This window comes from Mobula hypostoma, chromosome 7 (genome assembly GCF_963921235.1).
Source record: "Mobula hypostoma chromosome 7, sMobHyp1.1, whole genome shotgun sequence".
NCBI lineage: Eukaryota > Metazoa > Chordata > Chondrichthyes > Myliobatiformes > Myliobatidae > Mobula > Mobula hypostoma.
In genome coordinates this window covers 115,980,608-115,996,676 of record NC_086103.1, presented here as the reverse complement: position 1 = coordinate 115,996,676, position 16,069 = coordinate 115,980,608, and the positions used below count along the sequence as shown (strand labels likewise).

The 16,069-nt window shown below is 42.4% G+C and overlaps 1 protein-coding gene across 7 annotated transcripts in view; it reads left to right on the top strand.

The window, feature by feature from the left end:
• Positions 1-16,069, top strand: part of amotl1 (angiomotin like 1) — a 159,551-nt gene that overhangs the window by 39,245 nt on the left and 104,237 nt on the right. For 2 of the 7 annotated variants that reach the window (XM_063053837.1, XM_063053838.1), the window contains exon 1: positions 14,109-14,802. The exons of 4 other annotated variants lie outside the window; for them this stretch is intronic. In XM_063053837.1, coding sequence (XP_062909907.1) covers positions 14,724-14,802 — 79 coding nt within the window. In that variant the 5' untranslated portion in view covers positions 14,109-14,723. Of the gene's footprint in view, positions 1-14,108; positions 14,967-16,069 lie in introns of those variants that run through there. One more of the 7 variants, XM_063053840.1, reaches the window with a different exon arrangement.

The following is a 16,069-nucleotide window of genomic DNA, read 5'->3' as shown; positions in this document are numbered from 1 at the left end:
AAGAGAGACCAAGATGATCTTCTCAGCTGACCTCACTATCCGCTGCAGGGTCTTGCGATCCGAGATGGTGCAATTTCCAAACCAGGCAGTGATGCAGCTGCTCAGGATGCTCTCAATACAACCTCTGTAGAATGTGGTGAGGATGAGGGGTGGGAGATGGACTTTTCTCAGCCTTTGCAGAAAGTAGAGACACTGCTGTGCATCCTTGGCTATGGAGCTGGTGTTGAGGGACCAGGTGAGATTCTCTGCCAGGTGAACACCAGGAAATTTGGTGCTCTTAATGATCTCTATGGAGGAGTCATCGATGTTCAGCGGAGAGTGGTCGTTCCATGCTCCCCTGAAGTCAACAACCATCTCTTTTGTTTTGTTCACATTCAGAGACAGGTTGTTGGCTCTGCACCAGTCTGTTAGCCGTTGCACCTCCTCTCTGTATGCAGACTCATCGTTCTTGCTGAAGAGACCCACCATGGTCGTGTCATCGGCAAACTTGATGATGTGATTCGAGCTGAGTGTTACAGTACAGTCGTGGGTCAGCAGAGTGAACAGCAGTGGACTGAGCACACAGCCCTGGGGGGCCCCCGTGCTCAGTGTGATGGTGTTGGAGATGCTGCTTCCAATCCGGACTGACTGAGGTCTCCCAGTCAGGAAGTCCAGGATCCAGTTGCAGAGGGAGGCGTTCAGGCCCAGCAATTTCAGCTTTCCAGTCAGGTGCTGAGGAATGATTGTGTTGAATGCTGAACTGAAGTCTATAAACAGCATTCGAATGTACGTGGCTTTTTTGTCCAGGTGAGTGAGGGCCAAGTGGAGGGTGCTGGTGATGGCATCATCTGTTGGGTGGTTGGGACGATACACGAACTGCAGGGGGTCCAGTGAGGGGGACAGCAGGGTCTTGATGTGCCTCATGATGAGCCTCTTGAAACACTTCATGATGATGGATGTGAGTGCAACGGGACAGTAGTCGTTGAGGCAGGACACCGAAGACTTCTTCGGCATGGGGACGATTGTGGCAGCCTTGAAGCACATTGGAATGACGGCGCTACTCGGGGAGGTGTTGAAAATGTCAGTGAGAACATCTGCGAGCTGGTCTGCACATCCTCTGAGCACTCTGCCAGGAATATTGTCTGGTCCAGCAGCCTTCCGTGGGTTGACCGGCTGGCATGAACATCGATCTCTCTTTCCAGCAAACATATCTCCCTCTAATCTCTTCTTCTATTCCCCACTCTGGCCTCTTACCCTTTTCACCTGCCAAACACCTCCCCTGGATACCCTCCTTCTTCCTTTTCTCCTATAGTCCACTCTTCTCTCCTATCAGATTCTTTTCTCTACAGCCCTTTGCTCTTCCTGCCCACTAGGCTTCACCTATCACCTTTTAGCTATCCTCCTTCCCATCCCCCTCCCTTTTTATTCTGGTGTCTTCCCCACTTCCTTTTCAGCCCTGAAGAAGGGTCCCAGCCTGAACTGTCACCTGTTTATTCATTTCCATAGATGCTGCTTGACTTGCTGAGTTCTTCCAGTAATTCACGTCTGTTGCTTTGCAGAATTTCTCATGTTTAAAATATTTCTTTACTTAATTACAGTAAAATCAATTTTCAACAATAATTTAGAGTGTACGTTAGTAGTCCAACTGTTCACTAATTCATTGCTTTTTCACCTTTCAATGGGTTTGGTGCAGTGATATCAGCTTCCCAACATCAGGCTGAATGTGTCTATGGAGTCTTAGTACCCCATGTTCAGTAATTTGCAGTCTGTTTCGTTGTTTTGAAAGAAGTTGGGCAACTGCACTGAAACGACACTCCACTAAATATATTTGGAAAAGCAATAAAGAAGATCCTGACCTTGTCCCACAGTGCATGATAGCGTTCAGAGAGTTCTTTCTGCTGCCAAAAGTCGTGATATAATTTTTTGAACCTCGGCTTCAGCTCAAAGTCATTTTTTAGCAAAATTAGTTCTTCCTCCATCCTTCCTGTTAATTCCTCATTACAAGCATTCAGGAATGGGTTTACTACCCAATCTGGAATTTAGATCAAGAGAAGCCCTGAGATCTCTCTGACATGTCACTCAGTATACTTGAAAATCATCATCTGGTATTCTTTCTTTCTCTTCCAACTCAGAGAGGGCCAGGAATTGGAAAAGGTCACAATGGCCAATGTTGCTCGTAAATAGGGTTAACGTGGAGATGACTGATTTAAACTTAATAACATTCACATCATTTTGATGTAATTGAAGATTAATTTCATTAAATTTTGCAAATAATTCTGACTAATAAGCGATGTCATGCCTAATATTCTTGAATTGATTACTAAATGAAGCCTTCGTGTCTTCAAAGAATTTTATTAAAGTTTCAAAATGTGCATAAAAGCATCTTAGACAGTTTCCTTTTGAGAGCCATCTGACTTCTGTGTGCAACAGCAAGTGTTCAAACTGTTCATAATTCTCAATACAAAGCTCTCAGAATAGTCGAGAATTGAGATCATGGGACTTGATTTTATTTACCCCTGGGATAAAAGTATTTAATGACTCGTGCAGTCAATCACAAGATGATGTATGTGAATTACATAGTGAACGGTAATTATGTTAGATACAGCTTTTTTTCCAAGAAAGTAATAACCCTACAATGACGTCCTGTTGTTGATGGTGCCCCATCTGTTGTACAAGCAAGAATGTTGGTGAGCAGAATACCATCTCTTTGAAAAATTGCTCAAGAACCTGAAATATTGACTTCCACTTCATATCTGTTTCTAGTCTCCTTGCCAACAACTCTTGAACCATAACTTCACCTTTTATGAAGGGAACATAACCAAGAAGCAAAGAGTCATGGCCTGGCAAAGTTGACTCATCCAACTACAGAGAAATTTCTATTGTCCTAAGTATGTTGCACAATGTGTCTTCCACCCTTTTAGACATTTCACCTATTTGTCTTTGAACAGCATTGTTGCTGAGCAGAATTACTTTAATTATTTGGTCTGGTGACTTAAGCAAAATTGTACTCAGAATCTCCCTTGCTGCTAGCAGAATCATTTCTTGTACAGTTTGTGGAGCTTCCTAGATTTACCAGTGAACAATGAAATGTTGTATGAAGCATGCAAACTATCACTGTTTCACTGTGAGGTGCTGGCAAACCTGTTTTGAAGTGTTTTCCGTTTCTGAAAGTTTTCACAAGGTGACTGAAAATAAACCAAGTTCTTGATTGCTTGATCAGAATGTGTTCTCTTCAAATGTTCAGGGAACACGGACAGTTTCATTGCTTCTGCCATTTTCATTATGGATTAATGGCCTAGTGTTTAAATCCAACCTCAAATGCTGCGATCAATAAAGGGGAAAGTTATGATATCATCATAGCTCAGGAAAAACTTGACTCTCTGCCTGAAGGTGCATAGAGTCAGTCAGCGATATCTTGGTTGGGCCATGAGCTGGAGAAATGTGGTCAAGGCCATTGGAGAGGGCAGATTCTGAGCTTTACCCAACTGAATGCCATACTCTAATTCACAGGAAATGCATCACTGTGTGACTGGAGTATGGGAATCGTACTAAATAACATAGTATTACATTAGTGATTGGCAACAATGCACAGGCCAGGCCTGGAAATAACACAATTTCTTCAATCCAGATTTCTCATGGTACAGGATGCCAAATACAGAAGTGTCACATTGTTTTTCAACAACTATAACACACTTTGAGCAAAGTATAAGAAAACAGTGGATTAGCAAGAGATGAGGCGATTACGTGATCATTGTAATCAATTATGAGGCACTGGGTGTCAAATGCTTATAATAAGTAATTCTGTTCCTAACTTAAGCCTGTAACCCCTAAACAGACCCGTTTGCCACCGAGGGCCTCCACCACCCCCTTTATCTATATTGCCCCCTTAGAACCTCCCACCATCCTTTCTTTCCAGTACTGATGAAGGGTGTTGCCCCTTAACATTGACTCTTCATTCCTTTCCATAGATGCTGCCTGATGTGCTGAGTTCCTCCAGCATTTTAAGTATGTTGCCCTGGATTTCCAGTATCTGTATTAAGGATGGGCTTTAACCAGTGTCTGCTTTACTTCAGAAGAATAGCTGAAGGAACTCTGGAAAATCAATTGCAGTTGTACATGTGGCTCTGCAATTGTACATAGCCGCTGTCTTGCCTTCTTTATAACTGCATGTTCCTCTTGTTCCAGAATACTGTAGATTTTGAATGACTACTAAATACAGGAGGGGAGGGAACGTTGACTCAGACCATGAGAGGCCTGTGTCGGGCATTTGCATGCCTTACTATGAGCAGATTGGAAGTCTGTGTGGGGTGCCACTCCTTGCACAGACACCAGAGCAATGTGTGGTTAAGTGCCTTGCTCAAGGACACAAACACTCTGCCACAGCTGAGGCTTGAACTAGCAACCTTCAGATCACTAGACGAATGCCTTAACCACTTGGCTACGTGCCCAACACCACTACTAAATACAACTATTCTTGAATACCCTTCTATGCTGATTTATCTGAATAAAATACATCATATTTAATAGACAATTACCTTACCCGTTTCAAACTTTTGTGATCAAATATGGATAAACCTTACTTACCTGGCCCTTAAGTCCAAAGTGGAGCATCGGCCATCGATGACCTCCAGTCTCCATCATCCTCTGGAGTCGATGGTATGGTTGGAGTTCATCAGCATTTCTGCAATCCATTGCATTCACTGTACAGGGGATTGGCCTGTACAGCTTCACTGGAGCCCTGCAGGCTGGCCTTACCCATTTCCTCCTCTCATGATGGGAACATAGGGTTGGACTTTGAGAGGCATGGATAGATGTACTGACACTTATTTTTCATTGTGCCTGTCATGGTAAATGAGGGGCACAGGTTTTCAACATTGGGTAAAGGGAGGTGTTCAGAAGCAACCTAAACTTCCTGAAAAAATAATTACAGTAATATTGTAAATGAAAATATGGAAATCACAGATCTGTCTAATAATTATTTGTCATTAGTATTTACTGTGAATGAAGAAGATAACATGCCAGACAGTCTAAGGAAAGTAACTGAATCAGGGATCATCTTACTGAAATTAATAGAAACATTATCACAGTAATAAACTCAACAAATACTGTGGGCCGGGGTTTTAAAGGAACTTGGCAGGAAACTTGCAGTTGCCCTCACCCTAATCCCTTTATTTTAGGAATCATTCCTTTACACTGCAAAACGCACATGCCATATTGTACTTTGGAAAATGTCAGAGGAGGGAAACAGGAAATTATAAACCACTGAACTATCATCCGTGATTGGAAAATTAGTGAGATCTGCAAACTAAGGTAGATTGACAGGACGCATTGACGACATAAGAGATCCAGCATGAATTTCTAAAGGGTGGGCAATGGCTGAAATGGCTAAAGGGTAGGTAACTGGATCAAATATTTTTAAGATGCAATTATTATTGAAGAGACCTAATAATAATAATAATAATAATAATAATAAAGGTCTTTTGGAAGATAATGCTAGTTAAGGTGGAAGATTGTGGAATTAAAAGTAAATTATTGACTTGGAAATTTGCTGAGCATCGAATAATAATAAGAGAACGAATAATAGATTTTATGCTCCAGCTCAGAGAATGTAATGAAAAATATTCTATCATTTTTTATAATAGATGAGAGGATACAGAGACAAATATCTGTGTGGGATAACACAAAAATTCGTAGCATTATAAAGGGTGAAGGTTTACATATGGAAGTATCAAATTACAAAGAGATTGAACAAGCAGGCACAACTGTGGCAAATGGATTTCTGTATTGGAAAGTTTGAGGTCATCTGATATAGAATGCAGCAAAGAGCTAGCAAATTCTGTACTCCAAGGACTAATTTCTGAGGAGTGATTTACACCAACTTATTCTGTATTCACTGGAATTTAGGTTAGGGGTAACTTCAAAGTTTTCAAGATATTAAGTAGAGCTGATAGGGTAGAACTTTACTATTTCTGTTGTTCCTGGATTCCAGGACAAAGAGATACAGGCTAAAATTTGGAACTTTTTCTGGCTGACTCTATGAATAAAGGGTTGTAGACGTTTGGACCCTTCTTCCACAAATAGCAGATCCCATGTTCATGGTTAATTAAACAGAATCTCCTTTTTAAAAAAAAGTTTTTACATCTTCCAAACAAATAATTTCCGAACACATTTTCATCAGAGAGCCAGATGTAAAATATAATTAAACAAGAATGTCAATAAAAGTGTATTTATTTAAAGAAAAGCACCTTTCAATGACTGATATTAGAGGGAATAAAACAAATCCCTTACAGATTGATAAACCTGCAGCAGTCAACTATATCTACAGTACTTGATCAAATTATGAACAACTAGATAGTGGGGATTCTAACCTTTTCATTCATTACTTCTTGCTTCTCAGTCATGACCCTGGCATTTTTTAATGATCATTTAAATCACCCTACTACATCCACAATATACTCTGGAGTGCCAGCCACAGACCACACAGAGAGCCCATTTCCAGACTTCCAGTTGTGCCTGTTGGGTGCATCTTTCATCAATCCTATTATAGTTACTGGATTTACTGAGAATGCCCACAAGGGAATGAATCTCAGGATTGTATATGGTGACATTTATGTACATTGGCAATAAATTTACTTTGAACTTTATATGTAATTTGACATACTGTTTTATGCATCTGAGATCTAGGTGAGAGCTGCCTCTGTCACCAATTCCTCTTCCTGTCTTTATCACTCCCCTTTCCTCTGAGCACCTTCCCTGCACACGTAACAAATTGCTTTACTTCATGGCTGACATGAAGGCGGCAGCAAAGTTATTTGGTAGTCCAGCTGAAAGTGCAGTACAATCTCTGGTGATCAAAGGTAGTTCTTTTCACGCTGGTTTTGTAGCCAACATGGGAATCAAAGACTCTTCCAAAAGGGTGTGCTCTGCAAATCTTGTGAGGTAATGCACTCCTCCTTTTAACCAAAAATATACTGTATTCATATAATTTACAATCAGGGCCTGCCTTTCTCTACATTCATTGCACTAGCAATCCAATATGTTCTCCCAAGCTACTATATGTCAACACCATCAATATTTCTTCCTATAATATTACATTGATGAAGTATCTCACATGCCTTGACACAGGCACCAACCCCTCAGTGTCTCGAAGTGACAGAACATTAGACTATGGTCGTTCCTCACAAAGCCCTTGTGGTGGCTTTACTAAGGTTTATTTCATCCCTCAGGGCATAGTCCAGCCCCCTGGAGTATGCCAACCAGCCACATTTGCTCATGAGCATCCTCTTATTGGAAGATAGAACAGTTTTCAGGCCAACTGAAATCCATCTTTCACCAAGCTGATCATCTCACTGCAGCAGATGATATTCGTCTAATCCCTGGATGTCTTTAATGCAGGGATTCTGTGTGCAACTGATGCATGAATTCAAGATTCTCAATACCATCCTGAGATCCCAATGGATGGGCAAGTGAGTTTAGTTATGCAAACAACAGGAATTCTGCAGATGCTGGAAATTCAAGCAACACACATCAATGTTGCTGGTGAACACAGCAGGCCAGGCAGCATCTCTAGGAAGAGGTACAGTTGACGTTTCAGGCCGAGACCCTTCGTCAGGACTAACTGAAGGAAGAGTTAGTAAGAGATTTGAAAGTGAGAGGGGGAGGGGGAGATGCAAATGATAGGAGAAGACAGGAGGGGGAGGGATGGAGCCAAGAGCTGGACAGGTGATTGGCAAAAGGGATATGAGAGGATCATGGGACAGGAGGTCCAGGGAGAAAGAAAAGGAGGGTGACCCAGAGGATGGGCAAGGGGTATAGTCAGAGGGACAGAGGGAGAAAAAGGAGAGTGAGAGAAAGAATGTGTGTATAAAAATAAATAACAGATGGGGTACAAGGGAGAGGTGGGGCATTAGCGGAAGTTAGAGAAGTCGATGTTCATTTATCCCCTTTTGTTCAAGAGCCTGATAGTTGCCAGGTAGTAACTGTTCTTGAACCTGGGTGTATGAGTCCTGAGGCTCAGAACTTAGACGCAGGACACAAACTGAGTAAAGAAGGCATCCTCACCTCTAGCCAACCAATACACAAGCCACTGTTGTACATCCACTGTGTCCATAGATGGAGCAGACTCCTTCTGCCACAGTGAGCACTAGCAACAACTCAAGCCAGTTGTGGAGAAGTGGCAGACTCCCATGTAGAGATGAAAACAAGAGGATGAAAACAAGAGGTTATACATAGGAATACCAACAGAGCGTCAATGGCACTCCACAAGATAAATCATTCTCCACACAAGGGCTCCATGAAGAGTACTTCTTCTTCCTTGAGTTTTTACGGCAGTTGGCATCCACACTGTTGCATTACTGCCATCTTCTGGATTTATTGTCCCTCATTGTCCATTCGCTTTAAAGCCCTCTTTCCAGTCCCGTCGCCCTTGAAAAACTAAACAACCATTTCCTCCCCGATCATTCTCCCCACATTCTAATAAACCTTTAAGACTGTTCTCTACCAGTCCTATTTTGCGTAATTGTTGTAACATTTGTTGTCTTTCCTGTGCAAATTTCCTGCATGAAATAAGGATATGCTCTACTGTTTCAGTCTCCTGACATAGATCACAAAAACCTGTTGGATGTTTATTTATGATGGCCGGAGTACCATTAAGGTTGCTGTGCCCAATTCTCAGTCTACTTATAATTACTTGCTTCTTCCACTTAACTCCCTACTTATTCCCATATCTACTCTGTTCTGAATTGAATGTGAATGTCTTCCTTTTATTGCTCTATCCCAATGCTGCTGCCACTGTTGATTTATCCTTCTCCACAACATACTCTTCCCCTCTGATTTTGATAGTTTAATATTGACCTCTTATAGATCCTTTTTTGACTGCTGCTTTTGCCAGCTTATCTACTGTTTCATTTCCCATAATGAATGTGCTGGAACCCACATGAATGCGATATTTTTGCCTTGTCTAGCCAGTCTTGAATTTGCAAACAGGATTTCATAAAGCAGATCCTGGTGACCTCTAGCTGTACCCATCTTAATGCTTGCAAGGGCCGATACAGAATTGCTACATATCACAATATTATTACAATCGACCTGCTCACTCCATTCTAGTGCTAACAATATGGCAAACATTTCAACCGCAGATACGCTCAAGCAATCAGGTCGCAAAGAGTACTAAACGAGAGTGTACTTTAAATAATCACAGGATGCAGAAAACCCGTGCCAGTCACAATTATCTTCACAAGATTAAACTGAAAGCACAAGGGCTTTACGACTCCAGTTAAGACAACAATTAGTAAATACAGGTACTCGAGAAACCTAGATGCCCAATGCTCTCTGGCTGGCCGCAAAGGCCCGCAGGGCTCATGACACTTCCCACTGCTGGTCTGATCCATGTTTATTTTATCCTGTTCTTTGCTTCTCTTCCTGTTATCATGCTAACTTCCGATCTCCGTTTCTGTACTGTAGCACCTAGAAACTGCCTTTGTTGATGAACTGCAGCATCTGGTGACCCTAAGATCTCGGTCTCGGAGGCCAACATCAGAACATCTGTCAAGAGGGTGAACCTTCACGAGGCGTCAGCCCCTGATGGTGTACCTGGTAGGGCACTGAAAATCTCTGCCAACTAACTGGCGGGAGTGTTCAAAGACATCTTTAGTTCCTTACTGCTGCAGTCAGAGGTTTCCACCTGCTTCAAAAGTGTGACAATCATACCAGTGCCATGAAGAGCTGGGTCAACTGCCTCAATGACTATTACCCAGTTGCACTCACATTTACAGTAATGAAATGCTTTGAGAGGTTGGTCATGGCCAGAATCAATTCCTGCCTAAGCAAGGACTTGGACCTGCTGCAATTTGCCCATCGCCACAATAGGTCTTCAGCAGATGCAATCTCACTGGCTCTCCACCTGGCCTTGGATCACCTGGATAATAGTAATATCTATGTCAGGCTGGTGTTTATTGATTACAGATTAGTGTTCAACAGAACCATACCCTCAGTTTTTATCAACAAACTCCAAAACCTGGGTCTCTTCAACTGGAGCCTTGACTTCCTAACTGGGAGACTAAAGTCAGTGCGGATCATAAATAACCTCTACTCCCCGCTGACAACCAACACAGGCACACCTCAAGGATGCGTATTTCCACATTGCTCTGCTCTCTCTAAACCCATGACTGTGTGGCTGAGCACTGCCCAAACGGCATCTATAAATTTGCCAAAGGCACAACTATCATTGGCAGAATTTCTGATGTGACGAGGACGAGGACGGGTACGGGGTGAGATAGATCAGCTAGACGGATGGCGTTGCAACAACAACCTTGTCAGTAGGACCAGGGAATTGATTGTGGACTTCAGGAAAGGGAAGTTGAGGGAATGCACATCAGTCCTCATCCAGGGCTCAGCAGTGAGCAGTTTCAAGTTCCTTAATATCAACATCTCTGAAGATCTATTCTGGGCCTAACATATTGATGCAATTACAGAGAAGGCACGAAAGCAGCTATATTTCATTAGGAGCTTGAGGAGATTTGGTTTGTCATCAAAGACTCTCGCAAATTTGTACAGATGTACCATGCAGAGCATTCTAACTAGTTGCATCACTGTCTAGTATAGTGTGGCCACTGCACAGATTGGAAAAAGCTGCAAAAAGTTGTAAACTCAGCCAGCTCCATCATGGGCACCAGCCTTCCCAAAATCAAGGACAGCTTCAAATGGTGATAACTCAATAAGGCAGCATTCACCATTAAGGACCCCCATCACCCAGGACATGCCCTCTTCTCATTGCCACCATCAAGGAGCCTGAAGACACACACTGAACTGTACCCCTCCGGTTCAGCTAGCGGCTTAATCTGGGGGAGGACAGCCCCCGGCCCGGCCAAACTTGAGAACTCTTGTTTGGGTGGATGCTGCGTGAAGTGCTCCCCCGTTACAAATCAGTACCACAGGATAACAAACAGCATACAATATGCAATTAAACTATTATAATTCTTAATTTGACTATAGGTTAGTAAAGAAACAAAAAAAGAAAAAGGGCCCATTCACATGAAACAGTCTAATGCACACGTTGGAGCTCACATTTCTGTCCATTTGTTCCCCATTGACCTCCTCCGAGCATCACGGACCCTCGCTCCAAGTCCACTCCATCCAGCAGTCTACCAGCTCTCTCCACTCGCGTCTTCCCTCTTCATCTCTCCCCAACAAAAGACTGTGAAATCCCTGCTCCCAGACCCACAAGAAAGAACAATATGCCTCTCATTGGATGGCGCACATTCCAAAGCCCCCGTTATCTCCAGTCATAACCCAAACGCTGCTGCTACAGAGAAACCATTACATTAGCGGTGAATCCTTACAACATTACACAACATTTCAGGAACAGCTTCTACCCCTCTGCCATCAGATCTCTGAATGGACAATGAGCCCATGAACACTACCTTACTGTTTTTCTTTTTGCACTATTTACTTAATTCATGCATTGCAATGTACTGCTACTGCAAAATAACAAATTTCATGACATGTGACAGTGGTATTAAACCAGATTCCTATTCTAAAACTGATCTAATCTAATCTAGTCCTTAGAATCTCACAGAAGATAAATATGACCCCTCGGCCCAACATGGCCATGCTGAGCAAGATGCCTGTCTATACAAATACCATTTGCCTGCACTTTGCCCATTTCTCTCTAAATCTTTCCTATCCATGTACCTGTTCAATGTCTTTTAAATATTGCAACTGTTCCTTCCACTATCACCTCCTCCAGCAGTTCATGCCATATATATACCCAATCTCTCAGTGTGGACGGGTTTGCCCCTCTGATCCCCTTTAAACCTTTCACCTCTCAACTTAAACCTAGAGTTAAGAAATAGAGTTTGTGCCAGTTGTTAAAGATAACGACTTCCCTGTGTTTAAACATTTGACTTTTGCAATCCTGTTTGTTGGACAAATACAACAACGCAGTGATACGATTGAGAGAGGTAACATTGAGGTAAACTTTGGGGTTTCTAGGCCAATAGAGCAACCCGTTCATATCACAATGCAAATCTAGACCAAACTTGGATCCATTATCCACAAAGAAATGATCAAAGATCATTGCTGGAACTCTCAAATGACAAAGTAGATGAGATATCAGATGGCAACCTATATTTTTGCAATTGTACATCAATACTGATAAATATCTGGGGCATGTAGTTTAAAATAAAAATGCTGAGTCAGTTATCTATTATTGAAACTACAACTTGTATAGAATTTCTTCTTAATGACAGCCAAGAATTTGGAACTTCTCCACTGTGCTGCCAAAATGTTAACAGAACCCTGAAGGGATTCTGTTTACATATGTCAGGTGTACAGAGATTTGGATCAGGTTGCAATCTCCTGTCATTTTACTGTCTTGTGGGGAAAGTGCTCCATAACGACAAACAGGACTAAACCTTTCACCCAGCTCACAGGAGCACATCTACTTCAAATACAGAGGGGTCCAAGCCACTCTTCCCCTTAGATGTTGTTTTATGCTTCGACCTTGGTTTTCTTTGCCTCTTCTGTTTTCCCATACCCAATATCTCCTTTCTTACCCCATTTACAGCCTTTAGAAAGTGTAACAAATGTTTAGAAACAATTTCAATCACATGAAGTTTGAAATAAGTTTCACCCACCCTATGGTTACTTAAATGGTCAGATTGTTTTTAGACATCTAATGCACCCTACTAGATAGGTTGCCTAGAACTCTCAGTGTTGTTCCCGCCAACACAAGTGTGTGGATTCATCTAAAGTCTCTGAACATTTCTAACACCTGAAATACACGTTTAAATAGTGATCAGGGTCCTATCAATCCACAAAGAAAGAGTATGCATGTTTCAAACTATCCTGATTTCAAAATATGTTTCTGGACCTTGATCACTTCTGGGTGTAAATCCTGGAACTTCCCACCTAACAGAATTACGGATGTACCTTCACCAGCAGAATAGCAGCCATTCAATAAGATGGCTCTTATAGGATATTAGACATTCTTATGGGATATTATAGGACATCCCTCTTCTTACGGGATATTAGAAATGCGCAATAAATGCAAATGACATATAGATTCCAGAAAAGGAATAAATAAAAGGGTAGTTCAGACCCAGTGCTCATTTACTAAGAACTACTCTACAAAATTTAATCCTATGGATTTACAGTCTATTACTGTGACCCAACAATTATTTGTCTGAAATAATATCAACATCAGATACTACCTGAGCTGTGGGAGGAATGATCGGGGTGGTATTTGTCCCATTCAAATTGTCAGTCTGTTTAACTATACCTGTATATGTAAATTAATCGAAATCAGATATTAGCAAGATTAACACTATTATTTTAATCAATATGCACATCAAGAATAAACAAGACAGCGAGAAAAATATTGCTAGACTCATAAATAATAGGAATCTGAAAATAACAAAGCAAGGACTGCAGGACTTTCATTCTTTCAGTGGTAGGAAATCTCCAGAAATCAAAGGAATTAGGGAATATGAAAGTTACAGCTGGGACTTTCTCTTGCAATTTCCATTATTTTGATGCTTTAATTGTTAAAGACCGACTAAATGTATACCTACAAAAATATGGATTTTATGCATGATATATTAAATCAAGAGAATTAAATTCCAAAACAATCTTTTCACCTTTCTTCACCATAAACCATCGTAATATATAAGCAATAGGGTTGAATTTGCTAATGCAGCACATCACATTTTTTATTGATTACTAAAAAAATGATATCAAACATGCCCCATAAAGAGAGGGCATGGATTACTGAGAATGAAAATTTACCCCAGGAGGGATGGTCTGGCCATCACCAGACTGTAACCAAGTCCCACTAGAATGCTGACCTTTACTACTTGAGAATCTTGAAGAATCATTTCTTTTCATGCCTTAGGTTTAAGAACACTTAAATTATATTGAAATGAAACAAAAATTACTACTCAGCTGAACTTTTACTTTAACATTGTGAAGGATTTCAGTGGTACTTCTGATGATTGAGGTCTGAATACTAATGTGATTACATCCACATATTCATATGGGTCAGACAATAGACCATAAGATAATAAGAGCAATTAGGCCATTCAGCCCATTGAGTTTGCTCCACCATTCAATCACGGCTGACTTTTCAACCCCATTCTCCTGCCTTCTCCCTATAATCCTCAACCCACTTACTAATCAAGAATCCATCAATCATTGCGGCAAGTACGCCCAGTCGTTTGTCCTCCACAGTCCTCTGTGACAACAAATTCACCACCAACTGGCTGAATAAGTTTCTCCTCATCTCAGTTCTAAAAGGACATCCCTGTATTCCGAGGCTGTCCCCTTACTTTCTAGAGTCTGGTGAGCAAAGAGGAAGATAGAAATGTAGTGATGTGCTCAAACTGGGTTAGCAATTTACAGTATGATTACAAAAGTTACTTCACTATTGCTAAGATCCAAAATTTCATCTGATTTGATAACGAATAAATTCCTCCTAGTAACATTGGATTTTCTCTTGGGCTATAATGTTAATGTGCCTGGTTCAAGAAATAATACATTTTATAACAGTAATGCTGATCTGTAAACAGACTGTCTAGAATACATTTCTACTCCACAGCAGGTATCCTGTGGAAACCAGTGTTATGGCAGGTGAAATCTTGCAGCCTTCGGGTACTGTACTTGGCGGTTGCACAGTGACGCTAGGACCCAGAGGGCCGGCGCTCTGCTGCATTAGGTGAAGCTATGTCATTCCTCTCATTCCGTTGTGAATGGGGCTGATTGTTGTTGGCTGGCGCTGCTCTCAAGCTGAAGCCTTTTCCCCTTCCATCAGCCCCTCGGCTCAATTCGGTTCGTTGGTCTTTCTCTCTCGGTTGGGAATGGGGGTTTGATACCCGCATCGATAGTTCCTGCAAACTTTTGAGAAGCTTGATTTTGGCCGAGGCAGCAGGGACACATCTGCAGACCGAACAAGAAGGTTTGAGGATTGCGCCGAAAGTTTCCATCGATTGCCGGTACCGCTGCTGTCTACGCCAACTTGTGCTGTGGAGGGAGGGAGGGTTGGCGGGGGCATGGAAGTCGAGGGAAGCTTTGCCCGTGTTCAGTTCCAGCCTGCCCGAGAGAGGGGACGCCCCGGGGGCGGCTGGGCGTTGCTCCGCTGGCGGCCGATGAATGGGAAGTGGGGAATGGGCTCGGCTCACCTGCCGACATATTGACTGTTGGCTTCTCATTCGCGGCTGAAGTTGTCTCCTGTCACTGGTTTCCCCCTCGGGGCGCGAGTGGTTAACGGGAGAGGTTACGCCCGAGGTGTGTGGAAAGTTTGGGGGTGGGGGTATTAATTTGTATTCACTTAACTTCATCGGCAGACTACAGAGTGGGCCCACAGTCAAGGTATAGTTTAACATTTAAAGTCGAGCTAGGCTTCAAATTGTGCGAGCCTCTCCGTGGCTGTTGCCCCAAGTACACTATATGTTTTATGGTAAATACTGTAGATTTAATCGGAGTAACTTGTCCATAAATGCCTGCTTTTTGTCCGACTGGTGAAAGTTTTGCAAAGCAATTCTCATTCATGACTGGCACATTAATGATGGGGTCAGTCCCTATCTCACCGCCGGCCAGTTTGGGCAGCTAAGGCCAGCTGTAGTCCGACTCTTCGCGCCCGCTCACCCACAACGGGTTCGACTTTCGGTGTGTGGACGTCGATCCTGGCAGCCAGAAACTGGCGGGAGCTTGTGCAAGGCAAATTCTCGACCGAACAGCCGCCTCCTTCCGCCCCTTAAACCGAAGGCAGTTTGTCGGCAGCATCCGTTTGGAGCTAAGTTAGAGGGACCCAGGTAGAATCGCCTGGAACATTTGCTAAATTTTATTTCGATTGTACCTCATTTTTTCTTTGAACCAAACTGGTTCACAAACTCAACATCAGTTGGCTTTTCTTCCCACCTTCTCACAAAAAAAAACAGATTTATCTGGTCTCTAACATCGCTGCCAATGGACTGGACAAAATCCCTCTTCGCACCCAACTATTCCAGTGGTCTTCTGGCCCACTTACGAAAGATTTGAACAATCAAAACTCACAGTAGGCTCCATACCATATACTGTACATGGCTGCAAATCGTCA